General features: G+C 42.8%; 1 protein-coding gene across 1 annotated transcript; it reads left to right on the forward strand.

The window, feature by feature from the left end:
- The first annotated feature begins 1,352 nt into the window (after positions 1-1,352).
- On the forward strand, positions 1,353-18,798 carry LOC102276228 (low-density lipoprotein receptor-related protein 4-like). Its single transcript, XM_070364252.1, has 13 exons — positions 1,353-1,585; positions 2,167-2,385; positions 2,779-2,962; positions 3,972-4,173; positions 4,262-4,426; positions 4,603-4,803; positions 5,776-6,325; positions 6,726-6,851; positions 7,938-8,048; positions 10,303-10,539; positions 12,609-13,077; positions 15,165-15,273; positions 18,745-18,798. Exons 1-13 carry the CDS (start codon positions 1,378-1,380, stop codon positions 18,796-18,798), a joined length of 2,835 nt encoding a protein of 944 aa, XP_070220353.1. The 5' UTR covers positions 1,353-1,377.
- The last annotated feature ends 1,818 nt before the right edge of the window (positions 18,799-20,616 follow it).

The raw sequence follows: 20,616 nt of genomic DNA on the forward strand, positions 1-20,616 counted from the left end.
TATCATCCACATCTCTGGCCTCATTGAAGAGGGGACTTGAGGGTTCTCTCATAACCCAGGCCCCTTCCTGGGCTCTGGACCTGGGAGTTGACGGAGTCGCTCACTGTCTCCTCAGGACTGTGACCCCAGGGAGCTTCGCTGCGGCTCCAGGCAGTGGCGCTGTGCCAGTGGGGAGCAGTGCGTGCCCGAGCCCTGGCGCTGTGATGGGCAGAGTGACTGTGGGGACGGCAGCGACGAGACGGGATGTAAGTACAGGGCGAGGAGGCGGGCGGCCTCCGAGGGGCGCAGCTGCGCGGGGTTCCAGCTCAGTGAGCAAATGCTACGGGGCCAAAATCCATCCCTCTACGGGGATGGAGGTCTTGATTGTACGCACGAGGGCCTTGCTGTGGGAGGGAGGTGTGGCAGAGGGTTTGACTATAAAGGCAGAAAGTCGTTCTCCAGGCCCCCCGGAGAAGTGTGGGAGCTCCGAGTTCCAGTGTCACCCCTCCGCCTGCCTGGACCTCAGCCTGGTGTGTGACGGGAAGCGAGACTGTGCCGATGGCTCCGACGAGGGCGGGCAGTGCTCTTCGTCCGCCTGCCGCCAGGGACAGTGTTTCCACAGCTGCTACCCGTCCCCGCACGGACCTGTGAGTGGTCTCTCTTTCTGTGCTCTGGCGGCTGGAGCCTCGGTGTGGGGAGAGGCGGCCATCCTCAGCCTGGCTGTCTGCTCCCTACGCGAGTCTTCCACGGCGGAGCCGCCCTGAGCCCTCCTGCCACGTGCCCCTGCTTGAGGCTTTCTGCCCAGTCCTGTCTAGTTCCTTTCCCCTCTCCGGTCTTCTGGAACCCTGTCCCCCAGCTCCAGAAACTCCCCTACTGCGACATTCACGGTGAGACAATGTTTGGAGGGATTTGTCCCAAGAGTCAAGTAACTCCCCGCCATGCTACAGCTCAGGAAACTAAGTACCTGTGAGGAAGTCCTTTCTGTGTGAGTATTTAGAATATGACTTGCCCTTCAGTCAAGAACTGTCCCTGTTCTGGTCTGGCATTATTAGTTGGCTGAACATGGTGAACTTGTGGAAGTGGAAGAAAACCATGCTGATGTCTGGTCCTGTTGGCAGACAACCAGTTCAGTGAAATGCAGGGGTCTCTTCACTTACAGATTCTGATGGAGTCCTAGGTGGCCTGGGCTGAACTGGACATCTTTGTTAACTTGGGACCCCTGGGGGTGACAAGGGTGTGGGGCGAGCGGCAGGAGATGGAGAGAGTGACTGCATTCAGAATGAAGTTGGTTCAAAGAACAGTTTGAGTTGTTGACATGGAGCATATCGCCCTGTGCTTTTTATATCAAAGCTGAGGTCTTTTTTTATCAACTGTGTACCTTGCCTTTAGAAAGTCTTCATGTTTTCCAACCTCTGTCAGGTATGTGCTTGTGAGCGAGGCTTTGAGCTGAAAAGCAGTGGCCAGATCTGTGAGGATGTGGATGAATGCCAGAGGCTGGGTGGTCACCCTTGCAGTCAGACCTGTGTCAACACAAAGGGCTCCTACACCTGCGCCTGTCATCCTGGCTACTCACTGGAGCCTGATGGCCATACCTGTAAAGCAACTGGTAAATGCAGCTGCAAATATCTCAACTGTAGGTTGAGAGCTTGAGGTCCTATGACATCCCGGAATACCAATGCAAATCTCTTTCTTAGGTCTTAAGTGTTCCGGCCTGCTTTGTCTTCAGAACAAGACAAGCACAGTTCCAAAGCCTCCTTTTTATATTTTGTAAACTGAGTGATTTCACTTTCACTTTTCACTTTCATTTTATACCTTGAATTTGAATCTGAAAGTATCTACAAATAAGGCGTTATTACAACAAACCCATAAGTTAAACCTCTGTAACCATGGGTCAGCCTTACCTTAAGACTAGACAAGCCCTTCTTTCCTGTCCACCTAACACCAAATATTTAGTTATAAATGTGGTTTTCAATTTAGGCTAATGATGCCTTTATGCTAAGTATCTTTAAACCATGTTTTAGCTTAACCATTACATCAAGGGAAGAACTACTTAGATGCCAGTGAGCTGGTACCACAGCCCTGTCAATGAGAAAGCAAAAACTACTTTGTCCTCTGATTCCTTAGCCAGTGCTGGGCTCACCAATCAAACTCCTTAAGGCCATGTTGAAAGCAGTTCTTTTTTGACAGGTACTGAACCAGTCCTCCTTGTGGCAGTCCAGTTTAAACTACTCCTCTATGGGATGCGGAGTTTGAAAGAAGATATTCTGGCAACTACAGACAAGAACCTGATTATTTTTTCTATTGACTATGACTTAGTGGATCAGAAAGTCTTCTGGACCGATCTCGGGGCCCAGAGTATTCAGTGGATAAGCATGGACATGAAGAAGAAGGGGACTATGGTGAAAGGTTTGTCTCCTTATAAGAGGCTCTCATCTTGCCCTTACTAATTACACATAGCATGAACAATAGGATGAGTGGCCATGAACTTTCTAAACATTGGTTTATATCTTCTTAACTACAAGTGGTCAAGTCTTGCTATTATTAATAGTTAGCTAGAAATGAGAAGTTTCCATCTCTGTTGATCAGAGTCAGTCAAACTATCAGCCAGTGACCATTACTCATAATGGTCATCTTCTTCTGCAAATAGTATCTTGGAGCATTTAAAAGATTGCTCTGATGGAGATGCATATATCAGTTGGAAAATGAATTAACGTGGAATGCAAGTCTGAGGTCTGTGAGCTTCAACCTTCTGAAAAGCTGTAATTTAAGTACACATGATGAACAGTTTCTTCTCCTCAGGGATAAAGGCAGACTGCATAGTGGTTGACTGGATTGGGAGGAATCTCTATTGGACAGATGGGACAGCTGGCCAGATTTTGGCAATTCAGTTGACTGCAATTTGGAGAGGAAAATCTGAGTACACGGTTGTCCTGGACAATGACTTGAACCAACCACGGTCTTTGGCTTTAGATCCCCTAAATGGGTGAGTCTGGGTGTCACAAGGCCTGGTCAAGTCTGTCAGGTCTGTGCCTCTTTAGTTCCACTTCGGTTGTGTTCCCTCAACACAGAGTGAGGGAATAGAAACCTTGTCTGACTTGACTTTGGATCTTATGATGTGAGCCAGCAATACCATAGTAGTTGTGAAAGCTCCTGCAAAAACACCTTTATTTCAGAAAAGTGAGATGTAGGCTTGCTCACTTGGTGGCCCACCTATACTTTCTTTGGCTAAAACAAACAGGTGTCCCTCTGAGTGGAGAATCTGTATGGCTTTAAAATGGCAGGAGGAGGGAGAATGGAACTAGGGCTGGTGTTTAATTTATAGTAATGTGATTGGGGGGTGTTGATGGGGGCAGAGGAGTTGGATGTGGGGGTTGAGCTCTTCGGTCTAGAGCCCTTTCTCTCTGCAAAGGGCCAGGAGCTTGGAGGCAGCATTTCCTACTTCTCCAAGCAAAGCCCTAATTGGGATGGCCATGTGTGTATCAAATGTAAGAACAAGATAGAGCAAAACTCAGGATCCAGAGGTGACCTAGGTCAGATACCTTCCCTCTTTTTTCCTCATCTTTTCAATACCTCCAACCAGGAATCTGGTAACATGGTCCTCAGGAGATTGGCAGGAGTTTCCTGATGGATCTAATGGCTTATGACCAAGAATGTGATCTGAAGCACCCATTGTCCATGGAACTAGTGGACTTTCTAGCCCAGAAAAGACTGGCAGGTTCCCTGGATGTTTTCCAGGCTAGGGTCTAATGTATTTTTTAGACTTCCTATACAGCTGTCATAATAGATATTATATCCCTACATAATGAACAATCACCATAAAACTTCAAAGAAAATCTTCTTTTACTACTTCACAAATTATGTTTAAGGCATAGACCAAGTTTAAGTTTGAGGGAAAGAAATAATTGGGCTATAAATCAGAGTTTTGAGGAATGAATTGGTGTTATTTTCTGTGAGGTACTACTTTGTCTTAAAGCTGACTTTTATCCACATAGGCTAATGTACTGGTCTGAAATTGGAGGAGAGCCTCAAATAGAACAAGCTGGAATGGATGGGAGCAGCAGAAAAATACTCCTTAGTCAAGGTCTCGGCTGGCCAACTAGCATAGTTCTCGACCAGCTGAGTTGGAAGATATTCTGGTCTGATGACAAATTTCACTGCATTGGCTCTGCCAACCTAGATGGTACTGGTATTAGCGTAAGTGTTCTTTTGGTAATAGCCTTGTGTGAAATGTCATGTGCCTTGTGTAAAACTCATCCCGGGAACCTCACCATCACTGTTTTAGATGTTGCAGCTAACACAAATCAAGAGCCCCTTCTCAGTGGCTGTGTTTGAGGATGAAGTCTTCTGGTCTGAAATGAAGACGAGAACAGTACAACGCATGAAAAAGATGACTGGCAAGAACCGGGCTGTCCTCATCAAGCGTTTGGAACAGCCTTACGGACTAAAGGTCTATAGTTGATGCTTCAAAATATCCTCTGATCCTCCCTGGGAAGGCTACGTGTATGAGCTGCCCAAGGACAAACTGCAGGGACCGCATCTATAATGACTGAAAGGCAGGGTTGAGTTACTTGCTGTTTTTAAGGATTCAACAACATGTAGTGACATCTAGGTGTTTTCTTCCAGGTAATGCACGAAGTGCTACAGCCCAGGTCTTCGAATCCTTGTCTGGACGCTGAATGTTCTCACTTGTGCCTTCTAAGCCCACAATCCAAGGGAAGCTGTCGCTGTCCAGCTGGACTCCTGCTTGCAGATGATGGTGTCAACTGTGTTCCCCTCAAGGAATCTGCGTTTCTGTTCCTTGGGTTGCCCACAGTTATCATGCAGGTACTATCCTGTTCTGTCACATGGTTGGGCCACAGTCTATTTCAGACTTTGGGTAATTTGAATTCCTTGAATTTCTCCCCTTTGGGATATTCTTCAAATACAATTTAAATTTGAATATTCACTGTGTATTGGGAGCTTTGATGACCAAAAAAAAAAAAAAAAGTAGCTATGAATTGAAGACCACTCCTACTTAGATTCCTTAAGAAATGCTTAGCACCTCAGAACACAATGAGGCTAGGGATCTGACATAATATTTAATTCACTTGAATTGTCCAAGCACCTAGCTGATGATGCAGAGTAATTCCAAATACAAGAATCTTGGCTGGGTTCTAGTCTGAGAGGTAAGTACATTTTGTGAGGACACTTTTCTTAAATCATAGGAGGAGAAAAGGTACTAACAAGCAAGTCACCCCTAACTTCTCATATCCAGAGGATTTGATGACTTTGATTCATGTCAGTGTATGGCAAAACCACTACAATATAGTAAAGTAATTAGCCTCCAATTAAATAAATTTATATTAAAAATAAATAAATAAAATGACAAAGCAAATTTTAGGGCTGGAAGACCAACTTCAGTTTCAGTAAGATCTTGGACTGAAGTCTCATTTAAAGAAGAGGGCCTTTCATATATATATATATATATATATATATATATATATATATATATGTGTATCAAACCCACACATTGTACAACTTAAACTTACATAGTATTGTATGTCAGTTTTATCTCAGTAAAAATAATTTTAAAAAGTTAAGGGGGGAGGCCTTTCACAGAGGAGTAAATATTTCAAGCATATGAATTCAAGGAATTTTAAGGGCCTGAAACTACAGGAAGGGAGAGAAATGCAATTTGCTTTTAGGCAATAAGACTGTGTGAAAATCTGAATGTAAGTATCTGAACATGAATTCAAAATCAAGATGAAGAATTTGACTAGTCTCAACTGGTGCCATCCAATTAATTTTCCCCCACAGATCTATCTGAAAAATCTAGATGCTTCACGAGGACAAGCAACTTTACCAGGACATAGGATTCTTCCCTTTACCAATGTCAACCAGCTTGCATCAATGGACTACGTTGCCCAGGAGAAGGTGCTCTACCTGACAGAGTGGAATACGGGTGATATCTGGCTACTGAGGCTCAAAGACTCTGGAAAGCTCTCCTGGAGGAAAATCATATCCGTGGAGGGCACAGTGACTGACCTTGCTGTGGACTGGTTGAGTGGAAACATATACTGGATTGGCAGTGAGAATGCTCACATCAACATAGCTTCCCCCAGAGGCCAGTACTCCACCGTCTTGCTCAGCGGAAGTCTCTATCGCCCAACCTGTGTCGTGCTCCACCCGCCAACTGCAGTCATGTGCTTTGTGGACCTGGGTCCCCAGGATGATGGTAGGCGTGGCTCCAGCATTGAATGCGCCTCCATGGACGGCAGCAGGAGGAAGGTGCTCTGGCGGAAACCCCAGGTCCCTGTGGGCCTGAGCTTTTCAGATGCAGGGACTCGTCTGTACTGGGCTGATCCTGGTGAGCAGTTATCTTCTCCACCCTAAGTGTGAGGGTGAGGGACCTTGGCCAGAGAAATAGTGATGGTTTGTAGTCTTCAGCTGTAACTTCAAATGGCTTTTAGGTCTGAGTTTACATTTTCTGTACCACTTTCTAAACAAATACAATCAGTCCCCATCCTGAGCAGCATATATTAGCCCAGAGAGTCATGCAGTTGCCTCTTGGTGAAGGGGTGAAATCAAGAACCTAACAAATATGCATGAGTAAATCTTTGTGTAGTACTTTTAGAATGAATAAGAACTAGTTTTCAGGAAATGCATGTATCCTTCTGGAAGGGAGGCAGGACAAGATATAAAGAGCCACAGGATGGAGTACAGCTGTTTGGGCTCCAAACAGAAATTAACTGGCCCTCTCCTTCTAGGGAGAGGACTCATAGAAAGTATTCAACAAGACGGCTCTAGATACAGAGTAGACCGCAGAGGAATTCAGGGCCTTAACCTGTTTACATATGGCCAAGGCATGATGTTCTGGACCACCGTGGATGACGGTAGGTCTTAATTCTACATCTGATTATCTTTGTGAGCTGAATTTACTCCTGGATATCTAAAGCAAATCTGCTACTGCTTAGCACTGATCTTTGGCAGTGTGTTTCTTGCGGAGGAATAGCTAAGCAGCTTCCCTAATTTAACGTGTATAAATGTTAACAGTGACTGTGTGATTTGGGGGAGCTTTTACTTATTTGGTTACTCTTTACATGTGAATGTGCTTTATCTCATTCTGCCTGAGATTTCTGGCTTTTGTAGGAGGCTCTTGGCTTTGAAGGACACCAGGGTATGGTACAGAGAGAACTGGGCCAGGAGTTGGGACCAGGTGGCTTTGTCAGCTGATAGCTATAACACCTTACCTGTAACATGAGGGAAGTGTACCTGTCTTGATTGACTAGGTACACATGAAAGTATTAGGTGAATTCCAGAGCATTCTATACTTGCTGGATATTTCTAGTATTCAAAGAAATGGTCTAAACCACAGTATTCTTTCTAGTATGTTATTTCTGACTAGAGTCTAGGTCTGGTAAAACTGGAAAAGGCTGTTTAAAGTAAATCTGTCTCTCTAAATTTCCCAGTGCTGGTCCCTCGACCAGTTGGGCTGGCCTCATGAGAACTGCAAAAATAAGTTATCAGATCCTACCGCAAAGATGCTAAACTGTTAGGTATGTGGTGAGACCTTTGCCATTTAAGATCCCCTGGTGACTTTTGTTACAAATAAGCCATTTTTAGAAATGCTGCTCTGGGAGAATGTCTAAAATCATTACCCATCAATTGCTTGAGCTGAATTTTCATGTATCATATATCCTACTTTTCTCTCTGTGTATCCAGATGTCTATGAATGTGCTAGACATACGTTCACTGGACTTTATTTTCAGCAAAAGCACAAAACGGCTTTTACTGATCTTTAAGTTTCTTCCCAGGAACTAGGTTTAAAAAAATGCATGTCTCTTCTGTAAAACTCCTGTTATTTAACTGGAGTTTTTCCAGATGAGTGACAGTTTTCATACTGAGCAGTATTCTTTGTCCAGGAAGTTGGAAGATAAATTTCACTTTTGTTAATGATTGTTCACTGCCTTTTGTTTTAGCCCAGATCAGTAAAGTTTGGTACAGCAAAGCAGAACTTTCAGAAAACCGGTGGTTCCAAGTAGACCAGAAGATTGTGGATTTAAAAGTTTATAGTAAACTTAGCCAACAGGGTAAGCAACCTTGCAGTGATTATAACAACACTGAAGTCTACTGGATTTCCCTATGATGGAGTTGTTCCATCCTATAGTATCTCCTTGGAATATCTTTGTGTTTCCCAGTAAAATATTTCTCTGACACATTCCTGTAGATCTATATAACTCTTATCTTCATGCAGTTATGTATGGTCTGCTTCTGTTTATAGCTAGTCCTGTTGCATAGCCAGGAGACACAATGGTGGTAAGGATATTGGGCTTGGGTTTGGTATGCTGCTGCTGCTGCTAAGTCGCTTCAGTCATGTCTGACTCTGTGCGACCCCATAAACGGCAGCCCACCAGGCTCCCCCGTCCTTGGGATTCTCCAGGCAAGAACACTGGAGTGGGTTGCCATTTCCTTCTCCAATGCATGAAAATGAAAGTGAAGTCGCTCAGTCGTGTTTGACTCTTAGCGACCCCATGGACTGCAGCCCACCAGGCTCCTCCGTCCATGGGAGTTTCCAGGCAAGAGTACTGGAGTGGGGTGCCAGGGCCTTCTCCATGGGTTTGGTATACTTGGGTCCAATTTTATGTTCTCTTATTGAAGACTGAATTACAGTTGTAATAAAACCGGAAATCCCCTTTTAGTTCTAGAGTGAAACTGTTCTTCATTCTACTCATTGTCACTTACATCTACTTTTGATGTTAACTTATCTTTCAAATATCAACTTGAGGGTGCTTGCATGTATTTCTCCACCTTTCTTATAGACGCAAATGCCTAACTGAGGGACCCTGTCATTTCTGAAGTACACTTTATCTTCGTTATATCCATAATCTATTCCAGAATTCCTGGAATATGTCAAGAGATAAAGCCTCACCAGAAGTCAAAGCTTGAGCTAGAAGCCTTGGAGAACTATGGGGAAATATACATGGCTGACTTAATTAGACTCTTGTCCCCCACCATCTAACCCCTACCTCTTGAGTCCACCAATCTGTTCTCTGTATCTGTGACTCTTAGAGGGATGAGAGAGACCATAGCCTCTGAGTTCTCATCTAAAGAGAGCTTTATCAAGGCCCTTCTAGTTAATATCTTGGCTACATGATGTGAAGGGAAAGGAGAACTTACAGGGGATCTTGGATGAGCCAAGTTTACCTCAGTTTTTCTTAAGCTGGTCCTTTATATGAACTACTGGCTTGTTTTGCTTTGTGCACATGCATGTTTATTGCAAATTTATTCACAATCACAAAAAACTGAAAACAACCAGGATGTCCCTGAATAAGTGAATGGATAGACAAGCTGTGGTACAAATGGAATATTAGCCAGCCACAAAAAAGAAACAAACTCTCAAACCAGGAAACAACATGGATTAATTTAAGTGCATGATACAAAGTGAAAGAAGCCAATCTGAAAAGGCTATATACTTATGTGACATTCTGGAAAAGTCTAACTGTAGACCCTGTGAAAAAAGATCAGTGTTTTCCAGGAAGGAGGGGGAAGAGGAAAGTTGAATAGGTGAAGCACAGGGGCTATTTTTAAGGCTTGCATTCTGTATGATTATGTAATTGTGGATATGTTAAATTATGCATTTGTCAAAACCCATGGAACTTCATAGCACAAAGAGTAAACCTTAAGATGTGCAAATTTAAAAAAATCATTTAGAAGGTCAGGGGATTCTAGGATGGAACACAAACTATGACAAAACAATCTAACTGTTCTACAAATGTATGAAACAACGTTCCTGAAAAGGTAGAAAAGGTGCTGAGCAAAGTAACTCTGGAAATGAGTGGAGTCTAACACTGAAGCAAAAAAAGCGATACATAAGCCCTGTACCCTCCTTGATAAATTTGTTTCCCACTGGGGCACAGACTAACAATTCTGATACCACTATATATGTTTACTAGAATTGAGCAATGAAGTAAATAGATGGCAGGTGATAGGAGACGGTTTTCTCACTATTGAGAATTTACAGATCACCAAGCAAAGGAAGCTAGAATGATCCATATGGTGATAGATTAGAGTTGGAGAAATCAGTATAAACTTATGTTTAGCTTAGTCACAGTTACAGATGTGAACTCCTGATATTCTAAAGCCATCCTTATCCATGAAGAAGAATCACCAATCACTTGGTTCTTAGTTGTCTAAAAGGAATTAAACTGAAAAGCCACCTACTCTGGGTAAAAAATCTGAAAAATCTGGGTCCTCTAACTTTGATGGTCTATTTGCAGAAAGTTTACAGAAGAGCCTTCTGAAATAGTCTAAATCAGTATTTTTTTGGGGGGTGGGGATCCACAGGTAGTAACCACTGCTCAAAAGACAATGGAGGATGTAGCCATATCTGTTTACCAAAGCCGGAAGGACAGACTTGTAAATGTCCCAGTGGGTACTACTTGGATGACATAAAGAAGTGTCTTGAAGCTGTCCGATGCTCTGCACCATCACAGTCCTGTAAGGATGGTCAGAAATGCATTTCCGCCACACAGGTTTGTGATGGTCATGCTGACTGTCTGGATGGATCTGATGAAATGGACTGTGAGTAACTCCTACCCGAGACCCACCGTTGGTCACCTTGGTGATTTACCTTTAATATTTAATTCCACAGTGTTCCTCAAGATTTTATCCTTTAAACTGTTTTTTCCTTCTCACTGTGTACTCTTTAAACTGAACAATATGAAACTTCTAACTATGGGCAATTGTATATAGATTATGGGGACTCTTTGTAAAAAGCTAACGTCCCCTCAATTCAATTTTAGAGTAGGCCATATGATAGTTCACTCCACAGGGCTCGACAGTATATGTTGCCTGAAAGAGCACTCATCTAACTCAGATCCAGTTCAGCCCCTGGTCACAATAGCATCACCTGGAATGTAAGAGGTTGGCAAACTAGTTGACTTGTCCTGGTTCCCCCTTTTGAATGTGGAAGGAGCATATTCTAGCTCAGAGTTATTAAGGAATTAAAGAGGGTGTGTAGAAAGCTGTCATATTATTATAACACTGTCAAGTTAATCCTTAAATGCTAGCTATAGATGGTTGTTATAGAAATATTGTTCCAAACCATGCCTTCATGGGAAGGTGTTGTCGTGGCCAGACAGCTGAGTAATCATAATACCTAATTCTGCTGGAATCATCAGCTATAGCTCCATGGGTATCTAAGTCCCCTTCACGATAGAATTTGAGAGACAGTGGGCTTAGTCATAACCAGCAAAGGAAGAGATCTGAAAAGGAGCCTTACAGTGAAGAGTTATCACTGACTTCTCAATGTAAATTCTTACTTCTGTAAAACCTGACTAGCTGGAAGACTACTTATTACCTCTAAACACTTCATCTTAAATGGGAAAGATAAGGGATTTTGATTCCCATAGTTGATTCTATTTTTCAGCAATTAAGGGTGCTTTTGTTGCTAGGCCTGTGTTGGCAATGACTCAAGGATGGGGGTAAATGAGTGAGAAATTTATCACCTTTACCACTTTGAGGTTAGGTTAGGTTTCTGGTTTAAAACCTAACCTAACCTTCTTTTGCCCTCCCATTCCTGATGTGCTGGGCCTAAGAGCTGACCTTGCTTCTTGATGATTTCACCCTGACTACATATAAAACTTTTTTGAGGGAAATGGTACTGGGTATATAAAATTAAGCTGAATTCCTTTGGATGTAACCTACCATCAAGGATCCTAAATGTCCAGGATTGGAAATGCTCCTGTGAGGCCAGCTTAGGACAGAAGCAAGAAGCATTTTTATTGCTAATTCTGCTCTTTCCACTCCTGGTACTTTTGTCTTCCATTTGAGGAGTAACAGTTGTGTCAACAATGACAGAGAACATGGTGAAATGCCTTAAACATAAACTTAACTCTTGGATTGCTATTTGGCTAGAACCCTGTTGTCTTTCTGCTCCCTGCTTTATGAGTGTCCCTCCCACGCTGCCACCAAACTTGGTTCAATATTTGCAACTTGTACGTTTTGCTAAACCTACAGTTTACTTGGACTCAAAAAATGTGACATATTTACAGATAAACTTAATCCTTATAGTCTAGATATATACTACTGTGATCTACTACACTCATCCTTATAGAGAAAACACTTTTGGAACTGGTGGCATCTACCTTGGCTAAAATCCTGCATGTCATCATTTGAAAATGGACTGGTATGATAGACTACGCCGGTCCAGAAACCAAATATTTTCAGTGCCTTTAGATGTGTAGTTTTTAAATCAGCTTTTGATAGTTTTTTGTTTTGTCAAAAGTATGGTGCTGTGCTGTGCTTAGTTGCTCAGTCGTGTCCAACTCTTTGCGACCCCATGGACTGTAGCCTCTCAGGCTCCTCTGTCCATGGGGATTCTCCAGGTAAGAATACTGGAGTGGATTAGTCATGCCCTCCTCCAGGGGATCTTCCCAACCCAGAGATGGAACCCAAGTCTCCCACATTGCAGGTGGATTCTTTATGATCTGAGCCACCAGGGAAGCCCAAAGTAATGGTAGTGATTGTGATTTCAAAAATTCAAACTTATCCAGTTAAGTTCACTGGGATTCTTATTCTTCTGAAATAGTTATTAATTGACAATAACAAACCTGTATATACACTCGCACTCACACCTACTGTTTTTGCAGGTACCTATCCAGATACAACCCATTCAACACCAACACCTAAAACGTCAGAGTCTGGAAAGAGACTGACACCAAAAGCTGTCCAACCTCTCCAGGGTACCAAGTCCACCAAGACTAGATCTCCAGGTCCAGAAGGAATGAATTACCCTGTCAGAAAAATCCTAACCCCTCCGATTCCTGCTCTAGAGAGCGAGACTCCAGAAACCAAGGAAGGAGGTCAGCCCAAGGATTCACACAGGGAAAAACTTCTGCTCTGTAGCAGCGATTTCTGCAGTGGGAGGGGAATCTGTACAATGCAAGGAGAGCTGAGAAAATGCAACTGTCTGATGGGCTACAGCGGAGACTTCTGCGAAGCAGCCGCCCATGGACCTGCCCCTGGCCACATCGCCCTCAGCCTAACCATAGCCCTACTGGTTGTTCTGGTCATTCTGGGAGCATTTGTATATTTCAGAAGAGAGCACAAATTAAAGCGGTGAGCAGCCACTTTTGTCCTCATGGGAGAATTTTATTCTAAAGGCGGCTTGTTAAATAAAACTAAAACAAGATTAATGAGATCAGAGGTATGAATCCACTGTAGAAATTTGTTCTCTGAGGAAAGATTTGAGCAATGAAGCAGACTTATCTGTTAGATGACCTGGAAAAATCATAACTGAGACCATCTTTGTGTGAGACCTGTAGCAAACCATAATGTAAGGAGCAGTCAGGGGCAGTGCTTTTACTATAATGTAAAAGCAGTCAGGGGCACAGTCTCAGGCATAAAGTGAGGAGAGTCCCCTCTAATGAGGAAGTGTGTGTGCATGCATGCTCAGTTGCTAAGTTGTATCTGACCCTTTGTGACCCCATGGACTGTAGCCGACCAGTGTTCTCTCTCCATAGGATTTCCCAGACAAGAATACTGGAATGGGTTGCCATTTCCTTCTCCAAGGGATCTTCCTTACCCAGGGATCAGACCTGTATCTCCTGCATTGGCAAGCAAGTTCTTTACCAGTAGCACCACCTGGGAAGCCTCCAGTGAGGCAGAGTCAGTGCCAATGACTGTTTGGAGGGAAAATTTCTTGGGTGTGTTAGTTTGCTAGTGCTGCTATAACAAACACTCCCCAGTGGGTGTCTTAGACAACAGAAATTTATTTTCTCACAGTCCTGGAGGCTGGAAGTCTGAAATCAACGTGTCAGTATGGTTGGTCTCTTCTGAGGCCGAGGGTTGCTTTTCTCCTGGGATTGTAGATACAGGCTTCTCCTGTGTCTTCATGTAGTCTTCCCTCTGTACATGTTGATGTCCTAATCTCCTCTTCTTCTAAGGACACTAGTCCTGTTGGATTAAGACCCACCCTAATGATTTCCTTTTGACATAAATTACCACTTTGAGGACCCTATCCCTAAAATGGTCACATTTGGAGGTACTAGGGGTTAGACTTCAACATATGAATTTTAGGGGGACAAACATAGCCCTTGACAAGAGGTGAGATAAGCTTATAAGAGAGATTTAAGGCAAAAGCATAAAGTTTTATGTAAAACAAGAGTCACTGGATTAAAGAAACAAATGAAACAAAAAAGAATGACTCAAATGATTAAGAATGATGACAAAATAAGCTTTAGGAAGATACAGTAATTGAAGGGAACTGATTAAACATATTGGGAAGGGATATTAAGCAGCCTATATATCAAGAAACACTGGGGCTTCCCTGCTGGCTCAGATGGTATAGAATCAGCCTGCAATGTAGGAGACCCGGGTTTGACTCTGTCTAGGTCAGGAAGATCCCCTGGAGAAGGGAATGGCAACCCACTCCAGTAATCTTGCCTGGGAATCCCATGGACAGAGAGGAGCCTGATCTGATGGGCTACAGTCCATGGAGTTGCAGACAGTCAGACTTGACTGAGTGACTAACACACAGTACCTGAAACAGTACAGAATACATATCAAGAAACATTACAGAGATAACTAGAATCCTTTAAAGTTACATCTCCTCTGTACAGCCTTCACTTTACAGACTGGAGAAAAGGCGAGGAGAAATGGTATATCTTTGCCTAAAGTAACACTGGTTAATGTTAAGATGAATTGAGGTGCTTCCCTTGTGCTTCTGACTATCAGTCGCATCTGTCTTCTACATTAACCTGCTTTCTTAACTCATCTATGTCCAGTTGCTAGTTACCTGTTTTTAGATTCAATTCTCACTGACTAATTTCCTAGTTTCCTCTCAACTGAGAAGATACAACATTTTGGAAGTTCAGTGAATGCCTAGTAACAAATCATAACTGACTCAAGTGTTGGCCATTCTAGGTCAGTTCTTTGTTATAGAGACAATAAAAGCACAACATCGTTCCCATAACAATAACTTTTCATAAGTGAAGTCGCTCAGTCGTGTCCGACTCTTTGCGACCCCATGGACTGTAACCTACCAGGCTCCTCCCTCCATGGGATTCTCCAGGCAAGAGTACTGGAGTGGGTTGCCATTTCCTTTTCATAACTTTTCATAGCGGACGAGTTAATGTCTTCGAACCATGCCCCATTCCCAGCTTCTACCTTAAGGAACAACTCTTTTGACTTTCTCTGATTTCTAGAAACAGGACAGCATCATCAAGAAATTTGACCTGCCATAAAGAAAATGACCAAGAAGAGGAGAATCTAATGAATAGTGAGACTTTTGTCAATGAAGCTTATGATGAACAGGTATGTCTGGGAAGAGTTTTTGAGGAAAACATGAGGTGAGGTCCAGTCACAGAATGCCCTTACCAAAAAATCCTAGCAGAGTGAAAGTAGGCCATGTTAACTTAAAGAGCTTTTTGTTACTGGCAAATGATGTTATTATGTAGACCAAATGAACGCTCAGTAACTTTTTGGATTGCTGATTCTGTTCAGTCTCAAGTTGTTCACACCAAAGTGAAACATACATGTAATCAAGAAATTCAGCTTTTGGTGGACTTCCAAAAGGGGCTCAGTACTACTTGGGGTGAAGCGAGGTGTAATTAGGGTTAATTAACATTACCCCTAAAATTTATGTCCCCCACCCCCATCCTGCGATCTCTGCTCACTTCTGTGTAGCTCAACCATCTCTGTGTTTTTGCTTTGTCTTAATGTAACGCATATTCTCTAATTTCAAGTCTCTTTTCCTACAGGAACTGTTAACGTCTTTACAAACTGACTAACCTGACAAAAAAAGAAGCTGAAACATCTCAATAAAAACTGTTTATATATTTCACTGTGTACTGTTTTAACTTCTGTAACAATTTGTGGTAAATGGTAACTTCATATTAAAATAACTGCTTTTTATTAGTTTATTTTATTGAAGTATAGTTGATTTACAGTGTTGTTAATTTTTGGCTGTGAAGCAAAGTGTTTAAGTTATACGTTTATATACATTCTTTTTCATATTCTTTTCCATTGTATTTTATCACTGGGTATTTATTAGAGTTCCCTGTGCTATACAGTAGGACCTTGTCTGTCCATTCTCTATACAATGGTTTGCATCTCCCAACCCCAAACTCCCAATCCATCCCTCTCCCTACCCACCCACCCCCACCTCGGCGACTACAAGTCTGTTCTCTGAGTGAGTCTATTTATGCTTTGTAGATAAGTTCATCTGTGGCATATTTTAGATTCCACACCTAAGTAGTATATGGTATTTGTCTTTTTCCTTCTGACTTATTTCACTTAGTATGATAATCTCTAGGTCCATCCATGTTGCTGAAAATGGCATTATTTCATGTATTTCTTATGGCTGAGTATTAATCCACTGTTTATATGCACCACATCTTCTTTATCCATTCACCTGTTGAAGGACATTTAGATTGTTTCCATGTCTTAGCTATTGTGAATACTGCTGGTATAAGCATAGGGGTGCATTTATCTTCTTGAATTAGTTTTGTCTGGATATATGCCCAGAAGTGAGATTGTTACCAAAAGTAGGGTCCAGCTGTTTGCTGCCCAAAAGCCAATAAAGAGGCAAGGTTGATGGAAAGGAAAAAGTTTGCTTTATTTCTGAGGCTGGCAACTGAGAGTGGAGTCAGTTGCCAAAGGCCAACTACCGCCCATTGGCAATCAGCAGACCAGAGCTTTTATTGGTGAAGGAAGGGGGCTACATGCAAAACAGCACAGTCAGCTGTGACAGTCCTCTTGAAACCGGTAACCAGCATCATCTTGACTTTGTTTAGGTACAGTTCATCTTCAGTTCCAGAGCCATTTTGTTCCCATATTTTTTGAGGCCAGCTCTTGAAACTGTGGCAGCTTATGTCATGGCTTACAGTCTGGTCATCATGTTCTTAACTTCTTCCACTTGGTGGGGGCTTTAGTGTCTATAATATTAAATACTAATACATTTTTCCTTAATCAATTCAGTTCAGTTGCTCAGTTGTGTCCGACTCTGCGACCCCATGGACTGCATCACTCCAGGAGTGATGTCCATCACCAACTCCCAGAGTTTACTCAAGCTCATGTCCATCAAGTCAGTGATGCCGTCCAACCATCTCATCCTCTGTTGTCCCCTTCTCCCACCTTCAATCTTTCCCAGCATCAGGGTCTTTTTAAATGAGTCAGTTCTTCATATCAGGTGGCCAAAATATTGGCATTTCAGCTTCAGCATTAGTCCTTTCAATGAATATTCAGGACTGATTTCCTTTAGGATTGACTGGTTGGATCTCCTTGCTGTCCAAGGGACTCTCAAGAGTCTTCTCCAACACAACAGTTCAAAAGCATCAGTTCTTTGGTGCTCAGCTTTCTTTATGGTCCAACTCTCACATCCATACATGACTACTGGAGAAACCATAGCTTTGACTAGACAGACTTTTGCGGTTAAAGCAAATATACAATGTATGTTTAGTAGGCTACAAGCAGGCTGTTTCAGTTAACCTAAAGTTCAAATTAAATCATATATGAGCCAGAATGACTTCCCTATACCTCAATATGTGAAAATTTCTTCCATCATTTTCCCCTTTTAATTGAAAATCTCTCCATAGAAAGCACTGATAATATATTTTTCCAGCATTGCCAGAACGGCTTAGTTGCTGCTCTGGGCCCATTCATGTCCCTTGGTGCTAGGCCTACATTTTGTTTATATATTGGCCCAGTTATCCACGTTGGATTCTAAAACTGGACACACAGAGGTACTGACACAAAGGGTCTTTGGACCAGAAGTCATCTCAACTAGCTTGTGTCTGCTAGAGAAACATGCAAATGCCACTTAGATCCCAACACCCTTTGTGCCAATACCTCTGCACGTCTTCCTGCATCACTGCTTTATTCATACCCACATAAGGAATCAAAGGAATTGAATCTGTGATGGGATATAGGTAACAAAGCAGGAATATGGTCTAAAGTTCGACAGCAGCAGCCTTGGGCAGATGACTTAATCGTGAAACTGTTACCCCAGAGATAAAAAACAGGATTAACAGAACCTCCATCAAACCATTTGGATACTGAATTAAAACACAAAAATGCCTGCTTAGCCTAGTACCTGAGACTGATAACATGAGCCTAAATCATAATAAACACAACTTGACTTGGAAGATTTCTTGCTTGTATCTTTTCTAGACTATTTATACTTAGTTTTTTGCAGCATGAATTTGTATAGGATGCTAAGCACAAAGTCCTAGGCTTATTACCGGGAGTGTAGTGCATAAAACAAACTGTGCTTTGCAGTCAAGTGTAAAAATTCCCAAGTACAGATCAATCTGACCTGACCTGGAGTGGAGAACAGTCGCTGGGGGCTCTCCTTCCTCAAGGCTAGAAGACACATGGAGCATCATCAGATTGCCTCTGGGGCTCAGCTGTACTTGAGAGAACCCATCTTCACCCCACAGTCCCCTAGACCCCTCTTATCCACAGGGTCAGCCTCACACTTGTCTGCCACTTTGGCCAAGAGCCATCCTCACTGCTAAGTCTGCCCTGGCAAGGCTCTGCCTCTACCTGTGCAAAAGTGACTCAAAAGCATCCAGACACAGAACCTATGACCCAAAAGCATCCAGACTGAAAGCCTGCAGAGATGAGGTACGATGAAATTCTCCCTTCCTGAACGTGCTGAGGCCGCTGTCTTGGCTCCTTAGACCTTAGGCCTCCAGCAGACTCGCAGGGCTGTGTCCTGGGTGGCTCAGTCTGCTTCGCAGGCTCTGTTGGAATGGTACACTCAGCCTCCCTCCTGCTCTGCAGACCTGTTTCGTGTTTGGGCCCCAGGAATACCCCCTGCTTGCTCTTCCTGAGTAAAAGGGAGCTGACTGCAGCTGAACTGTCACATATGCACTCTTTCCACCCTGACCACTCTTATTTATATCTTTCCTGTCTTTGGTCCTTTATGAATGTGTGCCTATTATCCCATCTGAATGTACTTTATCACATCCTATTGTGCTTTCTCTATTCAAGAATTCAGAAAATATCTGAATGTCCTTTTCACCAGAAAGGCTTAATTTTATGAACAATATTTAAAACTTTATACTTAATTTCTAACCATCCCATCCCCTAAATTTATTGTAATATGTCCATTTCACGACCTTATCTATTTGCAGCAATGGGCATGTTATGAAGCATAAAAGCCTTCTAGTGTGATCATCTCCATATTAATTTCTCAATTCCTCTACAGCTGACAAATGGAGCAGTAAATCTGTAGAAGAAGGAAATTCTACATTTCATTATAGAAACTCAACTTCTATAACCTGGTAAATAGGTATGAGTTTTCTTCTGGAAGAAAAAAAGAGCTTTGGAAAAGTTCATGGTTTTATGCTTTAGGCTCCAAGGGCCCTACACAAAACTTGAACTCCTGTGTCTACTGCTAGCAATTAAAGAATTAAATTAAGAATTTATATTTGTTGTTCCTTGGTATCCATGAAGAACTGGTTCCAGGATCCTCATGGATACCAAAATCCACGGATGCTCAAGGCTGTTAGAGCCAGCCCTCTGTATCCACGGGTTCTGCATTGAAAATATTCCATTTGCATTTGGCTGAATCCACAGATGGAGAACCTACAGATACAGAAAGTAGACAATGCTTATTTTCTCTAGGAAACAAACAAATTAGTGGACAATGGGCTTCCCTTGAAGCTCCGTTGGTAAAGAGTTTGCCTGCAGTGCAGGAGACCTGGGTCCAATCCCTGGGTTGGGACAATCCCCTGGAGAAGGAAATGGCAACCCACTCCAGTATTCTGGCCTGGAGAATTCCATGGACAGAAGAACCTGGCAGTCTACAGTCCATGGGGTTGCAAGAGTCAGACACGACTTAGCTACTAAACCACCACCACGATGAACAATGATGAGTGTGCTGTTCTAAATTCCTACTATGTTAATTGTTGACAGGCTTTGGAAATTCAGAGAAACTGAGAACCAGAATATGGAGTTTTTTGCTTTCAGGCCAGTTACTAATTTTATGTGTCAGTCAGCTTCCCCAAGTCTCACTGTTCAGATTTCACATCTCTTCTTCCAGCCTCCCCTAGTTTGTAACCTTCACTCAGAATATTTAGATTTGGGAAGACCTTCTGATAACATCTAATCCAGTCTTCCCGGTTATGCAGCTAAAGAAACTGAAATCCAGCAAGGGCAAGACAGAGGCTATTATTACGGAACATATTATTACCCACATTCTAGTAAAATGGCAGTGACTTGTTCAGTTTCCTCAGCTGAGTGGTGAGTGGCAGCGATTTGGGAGGCAAACATGGTCGGGGTGGGGAGGAGTACAAGGGCCATTTGCCCATGGATGTCCAGGGAGTGTGGCATAATGGGACAAGAACGCGGTAGAGCTGCACTTAACTCTCTCCCCAGTGACTCAAGCCCTCTGGTCAGTACTATCTCCCCTCACTCCACCCCCACCCCCTGCCCAGCCTTGTCTATGTTATTCTTTATTTGTACAAATTAAAACCTTGTTTTCCTGTGCTCAGTCCTGCTTTGTGCTCAGTTCTACTTCATAAAGACTTGCTGGAGGAGGTCATTTTATTGTCTTCAGTGAAAAAAAGCAGCAGAATGTGGGCAGAATTTGGGGGGAAGATGGGGTAAGAATTCTACTTAAGTTTTTACTTGAAATATTGACTGAGGGAG

The sequence above is a fragment of the Bos mutus genome, chromosome 27 (assembly GCF_027580195.1).
Source record: "Bos mutus isolate GX-2022 chromosome 27, NWIPB_WYAK_1.1, whole genome shotgun sequence".
Taxonomy (NCBI): domain Eukaryota; kingdom Metazoa; phylum Chordata; class Mammalia; order Artiodactyla; family Bovidae; genus Bos; species Bos mutus.